Source organism: Neolamprologus brichardi, chromosome 7 (assembly GCF_056152115.1).
Source record: "Neolamprologus brichardi isolate AB-2024 chromosome 7, ASM5615211v1, whole genome shotgun sequence".
NCBI classification, from domain to species: domain Eukaryota; kingdom Metazoa; phylum Chordata; class Actinopteri; order Cichliformes; family Cichlidae; genus Neolamprologus; species Neolamprologus brichardi.
The window spans coordinates 12,202,273-12,220,580 of record NC_142110.1 but is presented as its reverse complement, the minus strand read 5'-3'; the positions used below and the strand labels follow the sequence as shown (position 1 = coordinate 12,220,580).

The window sequence follows — 18,308 nt, the reverse complement described above, 5'->3', positions numbered from 1 at the left end:
CAGCCTCAAGTCTTTCTGAGTATGATACTATAAGTTTGGCATTTTTGAGCAGTTTCTCCCATTTGTATTTGCAGAACCGAGAATCGAGCTCCATCAGGTTGGATGGGGAGCATCGATGTACAGCCATTTTCAGATAACCAGAGATCTGGGCTCTGGCTGGACCGCTCAAGAACACTCAAAGTGGTCCTGAAGCCACTCCTTTGTATTCTTGGTTGTGTGATTGGGGTCATCATCCTGTTGGAAGATGGACCTTTGCCCCAGTCTAAGGATCGAGAGCGCTCTGGGGCAGGTTAACTTTAAGTACATTGCAGCATTTATCTTTCCTGCTGCTGAAAAACATCCCTGCAGCATGATGCTGCCGCCACCGTGCCTTACTGTAGGAATGATTTTGGCCAGGTGATTATTGGTGCCTGGTTTCCTGCATGAAATGTTTGGCATTCAGGCCAAAGAGTTCAATCTTTGTTTCACCACTCCTTTTGCATTTTGTTTCTCATGGTCTGAGAGTCCTTCAGGTGCCTTTCAGCAAACTCCAGGCAGGCCGTCATGTGCGTTTTATTGAGGAGCGGTCACTGCATCTGGTCACTACCAAACCATGTAATTAGGCATACCTCACCCTTTTCCAGCAGATAGTTTTTAGGCCTGACACACTTCTTCTTTCGACCTCCATTTATCCAGTTTCCTCAAACTTTTAAGGACACACTGCACACCATGGGGCGATCGTGGCTCAAGAGTTGGGAGTTCGCCTTGTAATCGGAAGGTTGCCTTGGTCATTGTGTCCTTGGGCAAGACACTTCACCCGTTGCCTACTGGTGTTGGCCAGAAGGGCCCATGGCGCGATATGGCAGCCTCGCTTCTGTCAGTCTGCCCCAGGGCAGCTGTGGCTACAACTGCAGCTTGCCTCCACCAGTGTGTGAATGGGTGGATGACTGGGTGTGTAAAGCGCTTTGGGGTCCCTAGGGGGGACTAGTAAAAGCGCTATACAAATACAGGCCATTTACCATGCCAAGATGTGCCAAATTTATGGGTAATCGCTCTTACAGAATCACCTTGTTGATGCAATAATGCTTTTTTATGCCTGTCAAACTGTGTTATTGTTGACATTTGTCATAGATTCAGCTAAAGAAATGGGAATAAATGTTTTTGCAACAGGCTGCTCATAACAAGCAGCTACATCCATTAACCTTGCTTCATAACCACCAACAGGGGGTCCCTGTCCTATCTCATACGTTCATTTGGAGCGGTGCTCTGTGAAGTTGCTTTTCACTAGTGGATTCAAAGTGCTGTAAGGAAATATAACAGCCATCTCACGAGTGGTTAAAAGCAAAAAGGCGCATTACCAATACAAACCATTGTCTTCTGATAACATATATAACAACACAACAAATGCTGGGTCTGTGTATTTGCCATGTGTGGTCCTCAATCACATGCTAGGTGCTCATAATAGCATGCAGTCATCAAACCTTTGAGAAGCACTGTGTAAGGCTCTGTGTTCTCTATTAAACATGAAAAACACGATAAAAACAAACTGCCTGCATTTCAAGAGCATTTTATGGAGCAGGTCTAGGAGAAACTTTAACCATTGAATTGTCTTCACTTTTGGGACCCTTTGGTATCCCTCAGGTCAGATTGACCCAGGACATATTTGTGGTTTTAAAATCAAGTTTGAAATAAAAGTGTACTTCATAAATCATTAACCTATACTGTTTTTATCTCAATTTCAAACAGTGGAGAAAAAATATGTTCAAAGTAAGAGAGAGGGGCCAAATATTGAGCAGCAACATTGAAAAGCAACACACACAGTAGTGAACTATGGTAAACGCCACGAATCTGGCAAACAAGTTCTGCTTCAGCGATCAGGTGTTGTAGTTCACCACAGAGCAAGTTCGTTTGCACATGTAAGAGTTGTGCACCGACTTAAAGAGCAGTAAAGACTTGGACAGTCTCATGGAGCCTGCACAGCTGCTCCAGACCCCAGATCCTATAGTGAACATGTGTACTGCATCTGTAGTACTTTCTTGTAGTACGTTCTTCTTCTTTATTAATAACAAACATGTCTGCATTCATGGCCAACCCCACATTAATACGCCAATGATGGCCATTAGTGGAAAAATGTGCCACTGGCATGCCACGCAGCACGGACTAACAGAGTCTCTCCTCAGTTTCATGTTTTCTGTTGAAGTCATTAAAGGAGAATAAACTTCAACATAAATAAACCACCATTCTCACATTACACACACACTAATAAATCTTTGCTCTGTGTAGATTTCTTCCTGCGTGGCCTTCAAAGACACTCCACATAATATTCTAACATGGAAACCTTCCTCCTGCACGATTGAATTATCCGATGTTTAAATGAGGGCATCACGGCTACAACCGATTGCGGTTATCCTTCCAGTGAGGTGAAGCAGTTTCATGCTCTGCGTTTCGTTTCCTGCAGATAAATGTGAACGGACTAATAAGACAGGAAGGCTGGATCAGGGTTCTTTAGTGCAACAGCAAACAGTAAACCTGAGTGTTATTTTAGATTCATTTGGCTCTTCCAAACAGGATAATAAAATTTCTGCTTCAGACTTTGATGTCCATACCTACTCAAATTCTGCCTGGAGCTTTCTGGTGACCACCGCAAGGACAAGATGATCTTTTGCAGAAAGAGGAGTTTGCTGTTCCTCCCTCCTCTGGGTCAGAAAGACATGTTTTATGGACATTTTGACCTCACATTTTATTTAATTTGCAGCAGACTGATTCTGACCTTGAGACTTCTGTATGAAGTTTGGACGTTCCTCCTACTCTGTCTGCATAGGATGTTCAGTAAATTGTCAATTCTAGATTATTTATTATGCTTTTCTCTATAAATTGTCGATACACCTGAAACTTCACTTTTACATTATATAGTTAAAATGTAAACGCAGTTTAAAGCTCAGAAATCCCATTTTTAACTCCAAAGTCAAAACTTAAAACTTCTTTAAAAAAAAAAAAAAAACAAACAAAAAAAAAATAAAAAATCCATTCCAACATTTGCTCACATATCTACAGCAGGGGGCAGTCAAGCACTGCAAAGTGTAGGCAGAAAACCCACACGGGGTGGTTTTCAAAAAATGCTTTCAAACTCACACCACACAGGACAAAAGGAGAGCTGATAAACGAGACATCTTCCTTTTATTTAATAAATAATTTACATTACAAACAGCTGGCATGTGGGATCACATTTACAACACAGTTTGATCTTTCTGGCATTTCCCCCCATTCAGCTTTTTTTTGTATTTTTTAAACCCTTACAAGTCAAACAAAAGAGCTAAATGTCAACGAAAACATAAAGTGCTTTAAACTCAAAAACATGAACCCCCCAAAAAAAACACTTTGCAACAATCTCTTCTGTGGGTAAGGTGGGCAGTCTTGTTTGATACTAAACAACTAATGTTTATCACTGCTACACAGACCGATGTGTACGCTGTACTTAGTAAAGACTAATCTGTTCTGTGGCGTTCATGTTTTTGCAAAAAGACAAAAGAAAAATCCCTTTTCAAATGAAAGAAAAACAAAAGTTCACATTCACTGAAACATCTTGTGTACAAAAAACTGGAGTGATAAATTCAAAACACAACAGGTAATATACAAATTTAAACTCAACAATACACAAAAACCATGTACAGTCTCACATTACACATGTAGAACCATTTACTGTGAAACACACAAACACAAATTACATCTATCAACACAAGATTCAACATTACAATCATCAGTTTGTTGTATGTGTTTTTTTTTTCCTTTTTTGTTGCCGTCAAACTGCACTGATACATATTCCAAATAGCAGTAGTAAGGCCTGCCAAATACTTCAGTGTAAAAAAGGATAAATGACCATTAAAATGCCCCAGCGGTAACGGGACCTACGGGGGAGGACTTGCACACTAACACATACTGCAGCTGAGAGCCAAAGTTCAGCTGGAAACCTCGAAGCTTTATTGTGAAACAAGAAAAAGCAAAAAGTGAGACTGCAGTAACAGAAACCAATGCTGCCTTTACAGTACGCGTTACTGTAATTCACCCACAAACACGAGTTATATACACAGTTAGGAGTCACAAACTGTTTTTAAAGGACTGAAAGATGAAAATTCAGCTGTTTGGAAAAATGTTGGCACAAGGGCTTGTTCTTTGGCAATGACTTAAGCCATGAAATCACGTCTACAGACATATGCTTATCGTTTACTCACTAAGCCACAGTCAGCTCAGCACGCTGGTAGTCTATAAAAATGCTCAACTGACTAGAGGTGATGTCTTTACAGCGAGTACTAACGGCATCTACACCACCGACGCTTGAAACGGAGATTTAAATTCACAAAATGCTCTCGAGGAGGTGTCGGGCTTTGATTGGCTGCTCGACCTTCTGTAAACGCTTTAAGTGCCCTTAAACAAGTTTGCACTTCTAAACCTTCTTCGCTACATTCACATAACCGACCTAAAAGTACAAACGCTGTCTGATCCGCACGTCAGCGTGTCGTGTGACGGCTCAAAAGGAGGGGAAAAGGTTGCATGACAGTGAAAAATGACGTGCAGATGACTATTTTTGAGTTCCCTTTTTGGAATTTGCTACTTGGCTGATAAAGAGTCCACTAGATGAACTCGAGTGCTTCATCTTTTTCTATTTCTGAAATTTTAGGTGCAACACAAAGACATGGGAATGGAGTTCTCCCGCTGGAGGTTTGTTGTCTGGAAACTGCTGCACGCACAAACACAAAATTAACCACAGATGCTGAAGTCGGCACACATATTGTACTCACACACACACACAACCTAACAATATGACCCATTAATCTCCACAGCAGACAACTGGAGACGCTGCTCTGACAACCTTTTGGCTGAGTGTTTCTTCCAAAAGGCTCCGGCTTTTCCAAAGCTGGAAACTAATCAAACATAGAGCTGCTTCTGGCCTAAGGTTAACAAAAGCCCCTGTCAGGTCCTCTCGTTTTGCCACATGAGCCATAGAGCTTCACTGGCTTGGCACCAATGAGGGTGGAGGGGGGGGTCAGAGGAGGGAGGAACAGCAAACTCCTCTTTCTGCAAAAGATCATCTTGTCCAGCTTCCCATAGGTATGCAGGCCCCATTGAGAATGTGGGATTTAATCCCAGGTGGATATCCTGAGCTAGCTAGTAGCTGGGCTCTCTCACCGCTGCCCTCTTCAAAGACCAATCAAATGAAGCAGCTAAATACGTGTGATGATAGGTGGGAGAACGCTGAGCTCGTCCTGTCATTAAGCTGACGTCAAGACACGACAATAGCACTAAAATGAGACTTGGGTCGGGGATGACCTACTTGCAAGCTACCTGTCAAGTCACAGAACCAGAGCAGAGAGGAGCCGATGTAGGACGCAGCGATGGTACTCTAATGCTCCTTGACAGACACACCATGAGGACACTGTTGTAAAGACACTATAGACAGACTGTCCACAATAACACAGCGAGGAGGTTGACGAGGAAGACTGAAAGTACATTTCTGCCCTTCTGTTCTGCACTATTCATTTCGGCATCCTTTTCAAAGATGTGGTATCTTTTGCTATTTGAATGGAGCATTTTAACATCCTCAAAAGCGTAGTAGGCTGCCATGGTGAAGTTTATGTCTCCAGACGAGAGGAGGTCGAACACGCAAGAATGGAAATAGAGATCCTCCACTGGAAGCCGCTCTTTGCACTTGGTCTTTGCAGATTGGTAGGTAAAGCTGTTGGCACCGGTGCTGCTCCTGGTCCTGCTGACGCTTTGGGCCTCCGCTGCTCGAGCTCTGAAGTTCCTAAAGTCGATGCGCTGGTTGGCAGGACAACCGTGAAGACACAGGTACAAGTCCTGGTTGTCACCTTCCTCCACTGAGTTCACAACTTCTTCCGGCATCCGCACGGCAAAGGTTAGGTAGCGGCCTACCTGCCGGACTACGATGGTTGTTCCGATGTATCTCGCCTGAATCTCCACATGCTGCCCGGCAACCTTCTCCACCACACGCAGGGTGTTCGCTCCGTAGCGGTCGCCTCCGTTCTTCGAGCCGTCTGCAAACGCAGCCGGCAGCTCGTCTGTCTCTGCGTGGTACATCTTCTGGTCCACACATTCCTGGAAGTTCTTAAAGATGATTGTCAGCTGCAGAATGGAGAAAGAAATCGCATCAATATTCAACATTCATTATACGGTCAACTTTTACGATTCTCAGGAAGTTATCAGTGACCATTTCCCTACCTACTCACATATTAAATCCTAGTAAACTGCAGTAAATGTAAACATCGGAATGAAAACGGGAAGTGCTTATACTTATGCATTAAGAACAAGTTTGTGCAATATGTGCCATCTACCACAACGCCCCACTTAAGTGTCACATTTCAGGGCTGGCTCAACATGAGGGAGGCCAAGGCAAACGCCTTCAAAAAACACAAGTCTCGGCCATGTAAAAATCAGGCCTCAGTTTGCAGACACAAAGACGATCCATTCATAGTACTGAAAAACCTGCCTGTGAACCCCCAGAACTATGCTCCAGGGAATGGCGTCGGGCCAGGACACAGCGATATACTCTGCAGCTAATTAAGTGAGACTGGCCAGGACTCTGTAAGCTTGGTTTCATCAGGACACCAATGAGCCTTTGTGTGAACATGGACGGCCTAGGAACTGGGATGTCTGCTCATTTGAGACAGGGGACACAGGGTGGGGGTCCACAGCATACTCTTTAAGCTTGACAATTCATCTGCTGCACCAGCTCTTTCTCTCCCTCTTTCAATTTCCTTTATCCAAGCCACAATAACTTCTGCTTTTTCCCAGTTTCCTTCTTAAATGTTTAATAAAAGCAAACAAAAGAAAAAGGCCTGCCTTATCTACTGGTATGAAGATGGAAATAACCAGACAGTTTTATTTGCTGTAGCGAGAGCTATGTACCAACACGGAGCTCTGCTAATGCAGCTCTTTTACCAGAAGGGCCTTGTTTGCACAGGTGGCATTGGCTGCTGCTTTGTTTTCCCTTTGTCCAGAATCATGATCTTTAAAAAGCTGTCTCATTTGCTTCCAAGAATAGCAGAACAAAAATGCAATTACTTTAAAAGCTAAACCCCCCCCCCCCCACAAATGCTTAATAGAGTATGATTAGAAACCTTGATTACAGAAAATTATAGTTTCTAAAAATGTGATTAGGGACAAAGTCCTGTTATACCTCAGTCTGAGTACTTCAGCTATGATCCTCAGCAAACGACTCGGGTCCTCAACCAAATGGTGCTGGAGCATTGCCAAGTCTAGGCCAACTCCTATGTTATGGCCTCCAGTTTGACCATTTTAGGGGCTGCCATCCAAACTAACCAATTCACTATTCAACAAAACATCAATAATGACTTGTGCACTGCTGATAAATCTGAAAGAAAATATCTCATAATGTGGACAAAATAATCTGCAGTTCTGTGCTCACTGTGTGCTACAATAAGAAGCCCAAACATCAGACTGAGCTCAACAGAGAATGAAGCTTCACATGCGACAAAGCACAGCTGTTTTAATACCAACATATGATTCATAAAGCTTATCAAGATCTATGAGATGAAGAAGCCCAGCCCAACAAATCTCAGAGATCTTGATAAGCTTTATCAAAGATCTTGATTTTAAGTATCAAAAGATTTTGATAAAGCTCATGGAGCCCTTTGAGATTTGCTGGATCGAGCTTCCTCATATCCTAATTTAGAACTCATCTAAATAAGCAGGATCCACAGGGTGACAGGAACACAGGCCCACAGCACCTTTCAGACCACATGGAATTTGCTATTACACCTGTTTATGGCAATCTTATGTCCAATAATGTGTCGGGGGGGAAAAAAATAAAGATAAATAAATAAATAACCCATCTCTTCAAAAAGGACCTGCAGGTCTTCCTGTAATGCTGATCTAATGCACGTGTATGTAACATGTTCCCCAAGCAGATAAGAAAGCAGGGCAGTAAGAACATCTACACACCTGCGGTCTCTGCAGCTGCCCATGTATATGTCAACAAAAGGAAATCATCCCAGCTCTTCACACAGACACATATGTGCAGCTGGTTAATTTGTACTAACATTTATGAAACCCTACCAGCAATATTGCAAGGATCAACAAATTATTATCTTAAAACACCTTTTCAAGTCACCTACAGAGAATGCTACAAAACCCAGTTTTGCTTGACAGTCCAAATCCTTACATAAAATATATTTATACAGAACCAGGCAATGCTTCCCATTTTAAAAGCTGTACTCAGCACATTTTTGCTACTTAACTGAGTCAATGATAATAGAAATTGTTGATCCCCCACCCCCCGTTAATTACGGAGGTAACACAACAAAGACAAGAGTCATTTTCTTAACTGTGCATCAACCAGAAATTGTTCAGCAAATTTTGAACAACTTCTTAGGAATGTGTAAATGGCCCTTTAATTGTTAACAGTGGTCCTAGCTGACTGACTGTTGGCTCATCCCAGCGATGCAACACACATCGCATCCTTTGAACTTCTTCAAAACACACTTTCAGCAGCACAGCATTTAGTCTGCACAGGGTCTTTTATTTTGAAAAGTGACTGGATGATTGTATACCATTCCTGTGTCAGACATCTTGCCCTCCTTTTCTGCTCTGTGTAGCTTTTAGTGTATTTTTAGTAACAGAGAACAGAATCCCTTCTAGAATACTTAGTACAGCACATTTTGTGGAAAAATAAACATTAGCTTGATTAAGGATGATCAGTTCGGGCATTAAGCCCCGATAACAATCCACTGCAGTTAGCTGTAGTGCATCCAGTCTCTGTGGGGTACTCTGCACTGTCACAAAAATCTGGCACATGGACCCTCTTAGATAATGGAATTTACATCACTCAGATGCAAGCGGACTGACTGGATTCAGAAAGAAAAAACTAGCGCTACTGATGAATAATGCAATCATTGTTTGTCAGTGGTGCTAGTTTCAGTCATTATGCAAATGTACTGTTTATAAGGTTGGGGAAACCTGCAGTCAGCTGAGACTGAAGAAGTCACTTGGATGAGTGACAAAATGTTTCTGCCACTGAAAACGCTACATCCAGAACAAATTCAACGTTTCGGGATTTTCTTACCTGGATGAGCATGCATCAAGACATATTAAAAGCCTTAGCCAATCAGCTAGTGCTGCAGTCATACACTTAACAACAGAGGGTCTCACCTTGCTTGTGGCGGTGGCGAAAGAGCCTGGTACTACGGGAGTGTTGGTCACCTGGACGGACAAGTATTTGTTATGGATGAGCGGCCAGGCTCCTTCCACCTTACATGTCTGGAAGTCGTCGCCAAAGGTTCGGAGGTGTGGGTCTCCAAAAAAGCCACAGTGGGTATAGTTAGGTGGCGCCGTGTTGCGTGGAAGACTGCGCTCATAGTGGCACACTTCCGGGCCATCGGAGCGTTCTTGGCTGTCAGTCATAACCGGCGGGGGTGCTGGAGGAAGCGGGGTCCGGGTACGTGGATGGGAAGTCGGTCCTTCCTTGGAGCAGTTGTGCTGGCTCATTAGGTCCTCTATGCCATGCTGTGCAGAGTGATATGTCAAGTCACCCCTGCAGGTACGTGCGGTCCGACGTACACAGCTGTTGTACGCCCGCAGAGCCGTGCAAAACTCCTCCTCCGGTCCAGAGTTTGAGGTGGAGGCCCAAAATTCAGAGTTGCACTTGAGGATCTTGCACTGCAGGCTCACTGTCAGGGAGGAACAACATCCAGTTGGAGCAAAAGTAATAAAGTCATCTAGAAACACGATACTTTAAACCACACTCTCTATCCAAAAGGCTACTGTTGTTCCTCCTTAAGTTAACCATTTTCTTTGTGCATGCTATACTGTAAATGATAGAAACAATCATTTATAGAATTAATAACAATCACAATAACATTAGATGTAATTTTCATCCAATATATATACATTTCATATGTAGCCTGGAAAGAAGGTAGCTTCGCTTCACTTCCCTTTCACATCCAGTGGTTTCCATTTCTCTCTCTTTATATGCACAGGTAAAAACTCGATTAGGGATACTAATCTACACGATAACCGATTAATAACACTACTCCTCTGTGGTCTCCAGCTTTGTTGCAATATCCGGCGAACTTTTGCACCAATGCTACTTTAACATTTCCCAGGATGAATCATTGCAACACCATGTTTGAATACCATCACCTTCGATTAATAAAGCATTTATTTATTTGAACTGGCTGTGAGAGGTTTCCGGGGGGTGGACTACCAGCACTTTGAAGTCAAACTTTAAACAACTCAAAGCGTCCACACCACCCTTCCACTTATCAAGATGGCAATAAACTAATCTTGATCTCAGCTATCAGCGTATTATCACTTTGTTGTGTAACGGCATGTGATCAAAGAAGAAAACCGATAAGGCTTTGCGCTAAGTGAGCTGAAAAAGTGACTGATTGCAGTCACACAAATATATAGTTACTTAAGATACATTATTGTGCTTCTACGGTGCAGTTCTCGGTTTGAAAAAACACTTTGAAGGAGCCAAAACCCCGAGACACGTCCCATCCCCCAACAAAACACTTTTGGAGAGCCGCATGCAGCTCCGAGAAGACCTTTCAGTGGTTTTTGTCTCAAAACTAATACCTGGCAAAATGTTATTTTTAAATGTCAAGATTTCTAACATTAAATAAATATGAAAAATTAATATTTTCAAATTAAAAAACAATTATAAATGCACAAAGTAAACGCTTCGCTGCAATTCTCTAGATTTTAGTCACTTTTTGTATAGAGTTTGGTGGGTTTTTAACTAAACGATAAGGACTATTATAAGCTTTCATACTAGTTTTCGGATTCCCGCTTAAAAAAAACGTCACATTTTTTGGAAAAATAAAAACCAGTAGTTCAATAATAACAATGATACAAACTACAATATTTCGGCAAATAAAAAGTAAATAAATCAGGCAACTTTGGACGCCAAGGTGGAGAAAAATCAATGCTAATAACTTCTGGAGTTTGCTAGCACTGTGATTAACAAAGTTAAGTGAAGTCATATAAACCGTGTGTGTTGGCGTAAAACACGCCTGTTGGGTCTAAAAGGAAAAAGGAAGAAAACGAAAACAGACAAAAAAAAATTCTTACCAGAGGGGAAGAGTGAGAAAAGCACGGCGAGGACTCTGCACACTTCAAGCGCCGAGGGTCTCCCTCTTTCCCCCATAACCATCCATCCAGCTCGGGCTCGCACTGTACTCCTCTCCCTGGTCGCATTAAGGACAAAAACAGTGGAGGACAGTTAGCTCAACTCGCCAAGCCTTCGCTAAGAAAACACTAGAAAGTCCATGAAAACGGTCTGAAGCTGGGGGTCCCGTCTTCTCATCACCGCCTGGTAAGAGGCTGTTTTGTTCCTCTCGTCGGTAAAAGTTAGGCAGCTAGCTCAAACAACTCCAAGCAGGCAGGCAGGCAGCCGAGCTATCCTTCCTTTTAGGGAGTGCCGAGGAGGCGAAGCCTCTGCGGGCCATCGGACAAGCTGAACCAATCACGGCTGCCCGTTTCGCCCTTAAACCCCCACCTTTCTGCGAGACTCAAATTACACCTCAGTGTGCAGACTTGTTAGACGACGACCGACTTTTCATGACCCACAAAGTGGTAGTCCACACCGCCATATAAAAGAAAGATCTGATTTGTTATAAGATCGCAACAACCGCACCGTTTAAAGGCTTGAAATGAAAACAGTGTCATGCCTCCACAGAGCGTGTGTGGGCAGATTAACAAGAGGAAAACCACCAACAATACGAACAATCATCAGTTTTTTTCTTCATATCACTTCTCGAAAAACTATACATCACTTGCATCACCTTAAAATGGTTGCTACAAGCCATGTTAACCCTTCCACCCAACATAGCCCACTGTGGGCAATGTGCAAAGGTATTATTGAACAAGATGGTCTCATTACCACAAATACCCAGGATTGAGTGAAAATTTGGGTCAAAATGATAAAGCATACATGTAATTGTGGGTTCATCTCACTGATTTGCTTCCTAATTTCTCCATTGTGGTTTATATCTAGGGAAAAATCCCCATCACAGATTCCCAGACCCTGAGCTGATCCAAAGATAATTGGGTTCCTCGTACACATAACAAGGAAAACCATTAAACTGATCGTGTTTAACATAGTGGAACAAGTGAATGTTTGGAGATTATCTTAGCTTGAGGATCAATATCTGTATACTGACAAAAGGTTGAATCATTTAATAGCGTACTTTACTAAAATGTTACCTAACTCCATGTATTCAGCCATAAGTCATAATTTTAAAAACAATTACTAGGAGGGTGAAAAACAAATTGCACAGTATTTGTTATTGCAAATGTTATCTTCTTATAACCATGTTTCAAGGCATTAACTTCAAAATAAGCATTTAACCAGCCGCTATGTGTAATGTGCCTGTAATTATATGATGTAAACTCATCCTCAGGTTGTTAAATGACTTAAAAAAAAGAGAGAGAGCAAAACAGTGTGGAAACACCGCAGTTCTTTGATATCAGCGGCCATAGTTTACCCAGCACAAGTCGTTTAAAGCACCCGGGCATGAGGTACTCAAACTTACAGTGAGCCCCACCTGATCGTAAGAATTTTGATGGCATTTTACTACTTAATTACTTCACTGAAATGAGAACAAGCAGCCCCTTGTTGCAGTGAGCATTTCCTCCATGTTGGTTCGGTGGATTTAAAAGCATTTCTCCAAATGACAAGAAGTGCAGGTGCTGATCTGCTCCTCTTTTTGATTAGCTTTGAATTGTGCTGATGACACATTAGTGGAGCATTTCATTTACACCAAGATATGTACCGCCTTGCTCAGGTTGTGGCTGGCTGTACAGTATTTTTCCACAGAGCGCTGATTGTCTTTGTGGTTGCTGTCCCTCTTGCGGGTGATGGATATGTTCATGTACAAAGAGGTCCGAGCCTACACATGTTTTCAACAAGGGTGGCCCCCGTGCACACTTACTTCCAAACCTAATATACCGAGCATTCACATCTGAAAGGAAGGAATGAGCGCAGCTGAAAGGTATAAGCTGCTCTGTGAAATGTTTTGATGAATTGTGGAATATTTTTGGATTGTAGCGTGGCTGCAGCAGAGGAATGAAGCTGTTCGGCAGCACTCTGAAGGGTTTGATGCAGCTTGTCTTAATCAGATGTCGGTCAGCTGCTGGGCAGAAGAAGCCCAGTGATCAATCTGCAAAATGCACCAGATCTGAAAAACAGATGCTGCACATACATCACCTGTTGCAGACTAACCTACAACATCCATATCAACCATCTACTCTCATTATGTGAAGATGTTTTTGCACTATTTGAACAACAAAACAAATAGAGGAAATTATTGTTGTTGTCAATGCTTTAGCCAACTAGTCATTTTTATGATCCGTTTATGGAGAACAAGCATAAATGATAGTTATCTGTAGTTACCCAGCTTCATTAAAGGATTAAAGTTATTACTATTAAAAGTGAATGAGAAACCAGTTATGTCACAGAGGGTTTGTAAATATCAATAAAAAGTCACAGCTCTATTTCTTTGTCCAAAACGACCCCATGTATTCCTTATTCTGAATCACTAATTGTTTCAGCTAGAATACAAGATTAATAAATTACAGTATTAGTATCAGCTAATTTGATTGCTTCCAGTTTGATTAGTTAAATTATTTATCAAAGAGGCTCTTAAATCTCTCACTGAAATTGAACCTCTTTGGGGTCTGGTGTATTTCCTGGGTGGGGAAATAGGAAGACATTTTATTGATTAATCGATAAATCACTAATAAAATAATCAATCAAAATGAGGTTAGGACATGTCTTTTCTAATCACCACCTCTCCGAGTCAACACACTGATCACTGAATTGCTTAGCTTAGTTATGTTTTTATCTACAGCTCAAATTTTTTTGCTTTTTAACCACCACCATGTTCCGTCATATAAATGAGGACATATTTATCCGGGAGACCCTGTCGTCCACATGCTGTAACAGGTAGCGGTGACACAATATAACAATAAAACATCTCCATAAATCCAGCATAATGGCTTTATGATGTGCTGCTTAAATCTCTGATATCACCTGTCAAACCAGGTTGCTGAGGGAATTACAGCAGACAGTTTTTTTTTTAATCCTCCCTGTGTAATCTAAATAAGCTGCCCCATCTCTTTTGTGCGCAGCGTTAAACTGGTTGCGCAGGCCAACATATCTCTGTCCATTTATCTTTATCTCCACAGCCACAGGGACTGATCCTCTATTCCAACAGATGGCGCTTGTTATGAGCTCTGATATGAAACCTCAAATCATGACACAAACGCACATGGCGTTACGAGGACAACCAAACCTGTCATTAAATTTGAGCTTTGTGGACAGCTCGGTTATTGGTCTAATTACAGGTAGCTGTCACGCAGTTGGGATTCAAAAGGTGAAAAATCTGCATCCGACAGGCGCATTTGTCCTGTAGCACCGTTAAGATCATCATTTACTGCATGTTGGATTAAAGTGGCCTCAAGGGTATTTTTAGTTGAGAGTAACTGCTAAATCCAGACAAAATAACATATAAAATTGTGATTAATAGTTTTACTCCCAGTTGTCCAATAATTTAGAAGTAATGAGGCGTGTAAATGCTTTTTTTTTTTTTTTTTTTTTGGTGGGGGGTCTGGTGCATTTCAAAATTCAGTTTTCTCCTAGTTTTTTTCTTGTGTGACACTGGAAAAAGGATCAGGTTATTAAATCTGCAGAAATCCAAACACTCCGGACAGGATGATAGGAAGACAAGACACATTACAGGGCTGAGCAGCACAAAACTGATCGCATTCCTGCCTAATATGAGAAATAAGGAGTAAAATTTAGTCTCGAACCAACCTTGGCGACTGCATGGGATCTCCGCGACTCTGGAGTCCTGGAGGACAGCAGCGAACAGGAGCGAGAGGGAAGCAGACTCCTTAAAAAAAATCTCCCCCTGAAAACTACACAGCCAGTGTGTCACAGTAATCCGAAATCAAACGCACCCAGCGGCTTTCTGCGCGTAAAATCCGCCACTCTGCACATCATGTCCGCCGAACAGCTTCTCCAAGTCCGCGTTGCAAGCAAATCAAAGTGTTTCCCCCCTCTCTCTTCTCTCTTTTAGTTGTTTTCGTTTAAATTTAAACAACCACTTCTGGCACCCGGTGGCGGACTCGGAGCTCTTCGGCCATCGCTTAACTCATTTGACTATCAGCCGATCGGAACGGGGACGTAATGATAGATTAAGTCCAGTAATTGGCCTCATCCGCGTGCCGAATTCAAATTGTTAGTTATGGGTCGACGTCGTGCAGGAGAAAAAACGAAAGAAAGAAAAAAAGCCCTGAAGGTAAAACTGCTGCTGCGTACGGCTCGATCCGCTGTGTGGATGTTGTGAAATGGCTAGTTAGAAAGTGTGAGAGAGACAATGATCGGCTCTGCATGACGCCGCATGGGAGCCCCAAATATCAGACCCCCCTCCCAGCCACCCCCTCCCCTCTCTCTCTCTTTTTTTAACTAGTCTTCATCTCTGATGCTTTGCAGCGAAAAGAGGTCTGCACTGAAAACCAGGCAGAAACGCACTTTTGAACACTTTTTATCTTATAAAAAAACCGAACCGAACCCATGCGTAGTGACAACTCTGCTTTCACTTAAACCAAATGGCTTTAAAAAAAACAAACAAACAGGCAGTGAGGATATCTGCATTGCTTTCACCTCTGTTTTTACATACTCTTATTTCTGCAGTATTTGGATCAAGTTTAATTAGTCTCATTGATTGGCAGCAAACAGCCCTCGCCAGATAACCTTTATCAGTCCCTTATCTTTGCAAATCACCAATTTGAAAAAGACAAATCCATAATAATCAGGATTTAATGGAGGATCAAGTGGACAAACACTTTGCAGCTGGGAGGAGGGGTTGGGTTGGGGTGGGGTATGCTCAAAGGGCTGCAAGGAACCTGCACCTGTGTTTTAGGATCAGGCTGCATGCAGGAAAATACCACCACAACCCCCCACCCGCTCCTCTCTCCTCAAGCGTTTCAAACCTCCAGCATAACTGTTTCTCTCTGCTCCAGTTTCCCTCAGACTAGCAGCGTCTGAGCGAAGCAGCAGAGTGGCTGGGAGAAAGCCAGCAGAAATGCAGAGCTGACACAAGCCTTTCCTAATGAGCTTCTGATTGCACCTTCTATTGACACTGATGCTGCTTGCACTGAGCCGCTGGCCAGAACTGTCACATTACATCATCCCTCGGTGCATCCAGCAAGAAACTGACCCCTGTAAATCCTCTCATTTTACTGTCACAGCCCAGACCTGCCCACTCCAGATGGCCACTGAGAGGCAGCACATTTTACATTGATGTAGCAGAAGAACATGAAAGAGTGACACCCCGGTGTGAAAAGAATGGCTTTAGAGGTGCCGGATGCCGGCCTCATCTTAAACGCAGCTGGTGTACACGCTGCCTTGCTGAGGTATTACGGCCAGTTAACACAACGGCTTTACATGTCACTGGATTATTATAATGCTTCAATTTTGTGTGTGTGTGTGTGCGCACGCCTCCGTGTGCATGTGTGTGACAATCAGCTACGTTTCTATTATAGGAACAAAAGCATTGGGTGATGCCTATATGCTCGGGGCGCTGTGTGATTTCCTCTAATCGTCTGTGATTTAGTCTGTTATGAAATGTGTTAAGCAGAAACCATATGGTAGAAACCAAGGAGAGATGAAGATGCCCATGAGACTAATGTAAAAAAAAAAGATTACAAGCTCCTTGGTTTTGGCAGAAACATTTATTCTACATACTATGTAATGAAGAGATTACATAGTTGTATACTAGAAGAAGACTGACTGATTCATTTTTGCTCAATCTTTCCCGGAGACCGCAGTTTCAAGAAAAAGGTTTCTGCAGCACGATTAATCATAAACCACACAGACGATGTGGACAAATGCAGATGAGTAATTCTTGCTTCACTATCAGGTGATTTCCTCAGATCATCACATGCTAGGCTTCCTCAACGCCGGATCAAAAGTTCAACTGTGAGATTCTTAGGACAGAACAGTTGCACGGTCTGTGATTTTGGGTCATAAATTCCTCAGAGAAAAAATGGTTTCTGTACATCTTTAGGTGATGTTTCAGTCTTTCGACACAAACTACATTCATCCACACCCGGCTGGTTGCGCGTTGGGCGTAGATGAACTGTGTAAGAAACCCCATCTATTGCAGTATTTCTGAGTCAGACAGGGATTAGTAAACATCATATGCTCGAAGTGACCTTCCGGACGCCTTCTGCACTCCTGCAGCATAACAATTAGGCCATCATAGCGTTGCTGGGCTTTTCTTTTCAGAGGCGTCAGACGTAGAATCAAGACTGGGCATCACTTTCTCGTGTCGATTTAATCAACAAATCGACACGAGAAAGTGATTTCTTATCCACAAACGCAAAGAATTAGCTTGCTGCTATTCTTTGTCTTGTGATGCTAAACTGAATAGCTTTGATTCTAATGGCATCACAACAAACTTTGTGCTCTGCATTTTTGCCATTTGCTGACAATATTAATTCAAATAGTTAATCTATTCTTTGGGCTTTGCTAGACTACTCTGCAATAATAATAATAGCAGCAGCTGAGTATTAAAAAAAGAACGACGAAACCTGAAAAACATTAAAAATACATTTCGGACTTTGATGAAGCGTCTCTGTATATATTTGTGCAATTTTTGTGCTGGACTGATCAGGGAAATATTTCTGCTTTGTTTACCTGAAACAACATTTCTAATGGATATTATTGTCTGTACAATATATTAGAGACACCTTTGTTCCACAGACTCAGTTGTAGGTATAATATCTATATAAGGAAGCTATAGTAAATTGAATATTCCACTATGGGCTGACCTCATGTGAACGTGGAGTATTTTTAGTGTTTAGTGTTCAACTTGTATTGCAGCCAGAGGTTTCATACGCAATTACAGCAGAAGAGTGTTAACCTGTGAGAGTCCCTTTTGGCTAAGATCTATGTTTCATGTGCACGATTGGCATTTAAAAAGAGGGGGTGGTGCGCACAGCAGGACTGTCTTTGGTAATAAGGTGTGGGCATGAATTCAGAAAACTCTATTAAGGGCTGATATGGGAGGCTCAGATAATTTGTGGAATTACTGCCACAGTCTGAAACAACGCGGATGCAGGAGGCTTGCAAATTGGCCTGTTCATTCACGCAGACGGAGGGACTTGAATGTGCAAACCCTCGTTGCAGATTCTCTCTCTCGTACTGAGCAGAGATGGACTGCAATCCAACAAGAATTATGCACACTGTTTAATTCCAGACATGGACCGAACTAGACAGAGTGTGT

General features: G+C 42.4%; 1 protein-coding gene across 1 annotated transcript; it reads right to left on the bottom strand.

Moving 5' to 3' along the window:
• Window positions 1-3,134: 3,134 nt before the first annotated feature.
• On the bottom strand, window positions 3,135-15,437 carry rgma (repulsive guidance molecule BMP co-receptor a). Its single transcript, XM_006789375.3, has 4 exons — window positions 14,831-15,437; window positions 11,086-11,201; window positions 9,163-9,680; window positions 3,135-6,117 (listed from the first exon to the last, which is right to left on the bottom strand). The coding sequence occupies exons 1-4, from the start codon at window positions 14,842-14,844 to the stop codon at window positions 5,425-5,427; spliced, it is 1,341 nt and encodes a 446-aa protein (XP_006789438.2). The 5' UTR covers window positions 14,845-15,437; the 3' UTR covers window positions 3,135-5,424.
• Between the last annotated feature and the right edge of the window lie 2,871 nt (window positions 15,438-18,308).

Excerpts from the sequence above, each read along its gene's own strand:
- rgma (XM_006789375.3), bottom strand. Across the intron at positions 9,681-11,085 it reads TTTCTCACTCTTCCCCTCTG|TGAGCCTGCAGTGCAAGATC; the intron begins GTAAGAATTTTT and ends CCTCCCTGACAG. Across the intron at positions 6,118-9,162 it reads TCGCCACCGCCACAAGCAAG|CTGACAATCATCTTTAAGAA; the intron begins GTGAGACCCTCT and ends TCCATTCTGCAG.